This window comes from Periplaneta americana, chromosome 1 (assembly GCF_040183065.1).
Source record: "Periplaneta americana isolate PAMFEO1 chromosome 1, P.americana_PAMFEO1_priV1, whole genome shotgun sequence".
Taxonomy (NCBI): Eukaryota; Metazoa; Arthropoda; class Insecta; order Blattodea; family Blattidae; genus Periplaneta; species Periplaneta americana.
This window is the reverse complement of record NC_091117.1, coordinates 155,020,188-155,027,727: the sequence shown is the minus strand read 5'-3', so window position 1 is coordinate 155,027,727 and position 7,540 is coordinate 155,020,188. Positions and strand designations below refer to the sequence as shown.

At 37.6% G+C, this 7,540-nt stretch overlaps 1 protein-coding gene across 3 annotated transcripts in view; it reads left to right on the top strand.

Moving 5' to 3' along the window:
* The first annotated feature begins 2,834 nt into the window (after window positions 1–2,834).
* LOC138702597 (BBSome complex member BBS7-like) overlaps window positions 2,835–7,540 on the top strand; it is a 35,251-nt gene continuing 30,545 nt past the window's right edge. For 2 of the 3 annotated variants that reach the window (XM_069829940.1, XM_069829938.1), the window contains exons 1-2: window positions 4,434–4,546; window positions 5,309–5,420. In XM_069829940.1, the coding sequence (XP_069686041.1) occupies window positions 5,319–5,420 (102 nt within the window). In that variant the 5' untranslated portion in view covers window positions 4,434–4,546; window positions 5,309–5,318. Of the gene's footprint in view, window positions 3,084–4,433; window positions 4,547–5,308; window positions 5,421–7,540 lie in introns of those variants that run through there. The other variant, XM_069829939.1, reaches the window with a different exon arrangement.

Below are 7,540 nucleotides of genomic sequence, written 5' to 3'. Positions count from 1 at the left end.
GTAGCCATCCACAGGACTCAATCTAAGGGAATAGTTCTTGATCCTACAATCCGGTTCGAGAGGAATGCCCTGCAGGCACAACACGTTGATGAGGAGAAGAAATCCATTTATGAGTCCTGCATCCCTTATCTAAGTGAGAAATATAACATTCCCACTAGTCAGTGGAGTGTTTCTGGTCTTTTGTTTGGTGAACGTGGCACACTCCCTAAATTCACATGTGATATTTTAAAAGCACCCGACTCCGATTTTTTGAAATCCAAAAAATTTTGTAGGATATTCTTAAGGATTCAATCCAAATATTACATTACCATTTATATTTTGGCCATTGATGATTGTATTGGGTTTGCATTTCTCTGAATTTTTTACTGAACAATTTCTGTCTTTCTAAATTATTCTGTAGTGCTTTTATTCTGGATCTTTATGGTCACCCTCATTGAGGGCAGATTATTTTCTTTAAATATTTATATATTCAATTTACAGCACATACAATTCATTAGTTATGCTAAACAACAGATTAAGTCAATATAAAAACATATTTTAGTTGGGCTATATTATAAGTCAGTAACGGAAATATAACAAAACATTTATTTGAATATTAATATACCTGAGCTTTACCACTGAGCAACAGGAGGGTAATGTGGTGTCCCGAAGATCGTATATCTGTAAAAGAGGCAGTGTTAACTCAAAAATTTGTGACACTCTAAGGTCAACTGAGAACGCGGTGATTATAAGAGGGCAATGACTGTGGTATTGTGGTACATTATAAGTTAAAGTAGTTTAACTGATTGATAATAGGACGATATAACAGGCCATTATAACGACTTAACCCTTAAATTGGCAAAACTTCATTTCTCACACTAATTTATTAAACTGTGTCGGACTGTAAAGAAAACAACTATCGCAATGTCCATATCGCGGTATATGGCATTCAAATCATTCTAACCTATCTGATGATATTTTTTCCCCCCTTTTCTTAACTGTAAATGAGCACAAACGCTACTTAGGTGTAAATTTTTCTGACATTTTGTATATTCGATTTCCTAACCGTTTCAAATGTATATCATTTTACCTTTTAGGTTTGTTTCCAAATTATATGTATAGTCCGCGTCACCGTTTTTGGCGTGTGAAATAAGTAATGGGAACTTTAAGTGCGAGTGTTTTCCATTTGCCGCAGTCAGTCTGACAACTGTGTTTGGCAAATGGCTGATGTGACGTGTATAGGAAGTGGTATCATTCTCAGCTGCATTAGCAATATGCTCATAAACTGGGCACTATATATCTAGCACATACGCCGAAAATGCTGGCGCCAGCTGTAATAGCTACGCTTTGTCAGGTCTGGCAACCTTTTCATAAGGGAAGCTAAATTTATTATTATTATATTGTACAATATTATAGTATTGTGAAATTTTAATTTTCCTACCATTTTTTTGTTTTATTGTTCTATTAAAATTATAGCATATAGCCTATTAACCTGTTGTATCCTATAGGATACTTTGCGAATTTAAGGGTTAAAAATATCCCTTTAGAGTTAAGGGATGATAATGGGCGAAATGTATGACAAAATTATTGCATTAAAACGAAAGCTACCGGTATATAATATGTTCAAAAGCCAAATGACTAACGGATTAATGCTTCCCATTTTCGAAAATTAATAAAGGCACTTGAGTATTCTCCTTCATCTAAAAATATTGAAGAGTTCGTACAGACACTAGACATTTTTCAATTGGATTTGGTACAGTATAGCATGTTCAGTTGATGTACCATAAATCACATTGTTTCAGAACTGAAATTGAAGCTTATTCATCTACAATGTGATAGGACGTTAGAGAATAGACAATATTATGTAAATAAAACCAGTTTGTGCGAGTTTCACAGAAAATTATATCCTATTCTGAGAGTGGAACGGGCTGAAGGTCTACCATGAAGATGATGATGATGATGATGACGATGATGATGATGATGATGATGATGATGATATATTTTGTTCCACATACGTTTACGAGCAACTCCTATCACAAAATTAAAATAACAAGTTCTGGCAAAGAAGTCAACTATAGGATTATAGTATAGAGTGTTCTTCAACTTAATGTTGCTCCACTCGTCCCTAGGTCAGCCCCTGCCGTGCATCACCAACAGGCATTCAGAGAATGCTATGAAATGATGACGAAATAGAGAAATATTGACTGAATGGGGTAGATGCCTAATGTGGGGAAATGGGAGAACCCCGAGAAAAACTCCAACTACGACCTTGTCCACCACAAGTTTCACTATGAATTTTTTAATGAAAAATCTGGGCCTAACTGGGACTCGAACTCAGACTGCCTGCACGGTAGACTGAAGACCTGACCACTCAGCCACCGCAGGAGTGCAGTACTATTTGTTTAGTCAATTGTCCAAAGACAGGTCTAAACCTCATAAGTGATACCAATAAGGAATCACTCATGAGGCAACTAGGCCAGGAGATAATGGGGTAGGGTGACCAGTTCCTTCCTCCCTCTATTGCATACATCGCCGATTAGCTACATGTTGCACTAATCAGACTTCAGATCAGTACTATTTACGTCCATATAATGGTACAGCACTACTGGTCTGTGGCTCAAGCATTAGTGCACTGGTCTTCCATCCAGGCGGCCCGGTTTCGATCCCCGGCCAGGTCGTGATGGAATTTGTGGTGGACAAAGCAGATGTTACAGAGGATAATCCCGTTTCCCTCTATCATTCCACAAACACTCTCCATCTCCCCCTCATTTCATTTATCATCTACAATAGTAAAAGTAGGCTGCGATGAAATCTGGGAGTCATACGGGTTTCCAATGCTAATATAGGAAGGACTTAGGGCTCCAAGCTACTGGGGCTCATCAGGCTACTCGTATACGAATGGGACCTGATTCTGTCAGGGGGTGAGGCAGGATGGCCCACATGTCAGTGTTGGATTCACGAATGCCACCCAGGCCATCTGTCGAACTTGGACAAACATCACATCAATGAATTAAAACATGCCTAAATGTACAGATCCGTCCCGGAACCGGCCTTCATAAAACCAGCCAGCCAGCCAGCAGGAAATGAAGAAAGGAAAGAAACAGGTACCTACCACCTATGCATAGGCGGAGAGAGAACCGTTTCCTTGGGGGGGGGGGGCAAAGCAAAACTATAGAATCCCCATATAACGGGGTTATGGGGGACATTATTTACCTCCTACCCCTGTTATAGCTTGACCGTGGTACACTATATCGGAATATGATTATTTAATAAAGGTACGAGTATTTTCGGGGGCCATGTTTCTTACAGTGTTACATCCATATCTGCGATGTTTCGGACCGAGTTGTATAGGGCTTGAACTGTAGGTCAAATACAAATTATAATAGGGTATAACTTAAAACAATCTCCCTCTTTTTTTCTCTCAAACAAAAACATATTCATAAATCAATAAAACTACCTAACAGTGCTAACAGAAACTTTTTTATATGAAGCTTACGTTCCTGAACATATCATAATATGAAATGTAAACCCTAATTATTTTATTTAATCTCGTCTTTAAGTTTACACATTGTACCAGGATCACTTTTCTTTTTTTCTGCATTGTTGTGCATATGTTATTTATACATCTCTAAGTGGCAGCCTGAACACCTGCAGACTTCTAACACATGAGTACAGGCTGTTACAAAAGGAACATTACAGTGCTTCCATTCCTCAAATGAAGTCTAGCAATTCTTATACATTCAGAAATTTCAAATAAATATTATAGTCCAGACACATGATCTGAAGACATTAATTCATAAATTTAAGCACACAAACTTAACCATAAACAAAAGCAAAATAGATTATTTTGAATTCAGTATTTTCTAATGTTAATAGAAAAAAAGAGTTCAGATAAGTTTGGGGGGGCAGTGCTCCCCCATGCCTCCCCATAGCTTCGCCTATGCACCTATGTCAAAATGTTTTTTTCTTTGCGTAAATTTAATATATGTAAATAATTATTTCTGTATAAATTTAACTTCCCGCGGTGAACTTTATGCAGAGTTTCCATGATTTAAACATACACGTGTTCAAAGACAACTGATATTTTCTGCAGAGTGTGCTGATGATTTCATTGTGGAAGCAATAGGTAAACTCGACACCGGCAAACATATCTGTCCCATGTAGTAGATTGCAGTGGCGTATACTGGTTAAAGGGTTTGGGCTACCGCTGACCCTATTATTACACAAAATATATCTAACAATTACTTTAATTTTAATTACTATGGTAAAACTAATAATACAAAATTATTACATTATGTTATATTATAAACTTTTCTTTTGTAATTTCCTTGGGCTACCGCCGGTAGCCCCGGTAGCCCGCAAAATACGCCCCTGGTAGATTGTCCACGGATTTAAAACAGATCGAAATCTGTGAGATTGTCATTTGAATTTCCCGCGTTCTCGTATGGTTGCCATGACAACATGTGTTATGAGTTGGTGGGATTCTTTGAACGTGAATACATTCCGTCTTAAATTAATATGAATTCACTTGTTTGGAATGGAAATTAGTGTTCGATAAGTAGTACAGGTGACCGTATTAAAACATATTAACAAATTAAAGAGATATCTTAAGTGTGAAAACTAAGGAGGAATTTGCATTTTTAATTAAAGACAGTTATAGGTTATGTGTATTGCAATAGATAACGAACTTTGTATATAAAAGTCAAATAATGAAATAAGGAGCAAAATACTGATTAATTCAGTATTTCCCGGAAACAAGTTTTGCAGGGTACTTGCTGTTAAACTCATATTTAAGATAAGTTTCATCATTCAATAAAATATGTTCTATACAATACTGGTAAGGTAATACAGGAATTTTATTCAGTCTTAAATATACAGAACAATTTAATTACGTCCTGTGAAAGGTTTACAAGGGATGCAGGACATTTTCCTGAAATATAGGGTTGCCTCTTAAATTACGGGATGCCTGGGAATCCTGAATTACTAAAAGCCGAAACAAACCAAACCTAATCTGTCACTGATCCTCGAACCTTACGAAAACTCGCTTATTTATTTTTCAGTTATATGTAGTAAAGTTATACCATCTCTCAGTTTCATTTCATCATTAATAACGCAATACAAATCCGGCGTGAGTCCTATGTGTGGTGCGTAGTGAAATCGAAGATTCAGTGGATTTTTATCGCTCTTTAAAATCCATTGTACTTCATCTGGTTTTAACCTACGAATCTCGGGAATAGAGAATTAAATATAGGCTATATGAACAAAAATTATGAGAATTTATCATTTATTCCTACAGATATAACGTAATTTTGCTTTTTCTTTTTTTTAGAGTTCCGAAAATGGAGTTAGAGTTGTCAAGAGTGGATTACACATTGGTGGGCATAACAGCTCCTCAGACAATGAAACTTTTACCTAGTATTGGACTAAGAATGATGCAGAAGGTATATTTATTTAGTGATGTAGAAATATAAGCTAGCCTACATGCTTTAGCTGTGTATTAATTACACTGTTTTTTGGTCTTACAGTAAAAAATATATACCTATATACCAGTATTAAGAAACAGACATAAGTTAAGTGTTCCTACCAAATTCTCCTGTATAACTAAGACAAATGTCTGTAGCACACATGCTGACAGTCCCATGCCGTGGCGTCGCTGTCTAAGGCATCCTGCCTAGGACTCGCGTTACGGAATGCGCACTGATTCGAGTCCTCATGGGGGAAGAAACTTTCTCATGAAATTTCGACCAGTGTATGGGACCAGTGCCAATCCAGCATCGTGATGCACTTGGGGAGCTATGAGAGGTAGCGAAATCCGGTTGCGAATGCCAGCTATAACGGCTGGGGGGATCATAATGCTAATGACACTATACCTCCAATCTGGTTGGATGATCGTCCACCTCTGCTTCGGCATGTGGGCGTGAGGCCAGCAGCTGGCTGGTCGGTCTAGGCCCTTCATGGGCTGTAGCGCCACGGATTATTATTATTACACATGCTGACATCTTAATTTAATAGTTGTTAACAGATTGAATTTCTCTATTCTAATGATTTGAATTTTTTTTTGTAACAATTATTTCAAGATTTTGTTGCAAACTTTCACTCCTTTCTATAATAGTCACATTACTGTGGTGAAATACAAGAATTTACCCTTTAATACATTCAAATAATAATCAACTTTCTGTCTTATAATGAAACCATCACTATCAGGATCACAACTCTGACAACTCTCTACAATGTTGTCAATGAGTCCCGAGTGTGACTATTGGAAATCTGTATTGTACAGCCTTATTTCTGAGATGAATTCATACTAAGTAGTCTACAGTATCCTCCTGAGTCCTGAGACATTTGTTGTTTTATTTTTAAAGTTATATAATCCTACACTTAAAAGAAAAAAGTCACTGACATGAGAAAAAATGCTGAAAAAATTCTGCAGGCTACAGTTAGGGCACAAATGCAGGTATAACCTTAATTGGTTATTTTAAGACGCTTTTTCAACTGCAGTGGTTATAATAGCATTTGAATGAGATGAAGGTGATAATGCCAGCAAAATGAGTCCAGGGTCTAGCGCCAAAAGTTACCCAGCATTTGCTCTTAATGAATTGAGGGAAAACCCCGGAAAAACCTCAACCATGTAACTTGTTCCAACCAGGATTTGAATCCGAGCCTGCTCATTTCACAGTCAGGAATGCTAACCGTTACTCCACAGCGGTGGACAAATGTAGGTATATATTGTAGCCTACTATATTTTGGGTCTCTGCACATACATTTTATATAATAACCCGTATTTAGGTAGGCCCATGGGCCCGAAAAAAAAATTTGCGTTCCCCACCAATTAATGTATGAAAATCTTAGACATTTAGTAGTTATAAAAAAAGTTGCATGTAACAACAATTTAACATATGCTACTATCTAAAGCAGGCAAGTAGGAAAATATCACAAACAGAACATATTTAAGTAAGGGCGACTAACCTTGAAATCAGAGTATGAAGATCGTCCTTAACTAATTGTCATGCTGGTTGCAATGTGTCTTATGGGCCTGCTTCTTCCCCAATTTCACAAGAGTTGTGAGTAATGTTATTGGTTTAAGTATAGCAACATAATGTGAGTAGGCTATATCTTAATGTAGGCCTAAGTATTCTTGACTTAGCTTTTTCAAGGGCCGAATCCTTGCATTTGGGGTTGTTTTGGCCTTTTGTGCGCCTATATATGCAAGGATTGTCCTAGTCCGACAGGTGGCCTGGGTGGCATTGGTAAATCTGATACTGACAGTGGGCCATCCTGCCTCAGTCCTTACAGAGCCAGGTCCCATCCTCAGATGAATACCTGATAAGCCCCAGGGCCCGGAAACCCAAACCCTTCCTATATCAGCATTAGAGACCTGTACTACCCCCAAGACTTCACTCTAACCTTACTTACGGCTTTTAAGGAACCTGGATGTTCACTACCACCCTCACATAAACCCACCATCTATCCCTATCCTGAGCAAGATTAATCCAGTCTCTACAATCATATTCTACTTCACTCAAATCCATTTTAATATTATCCTCCCATCTACGTCTCGGCC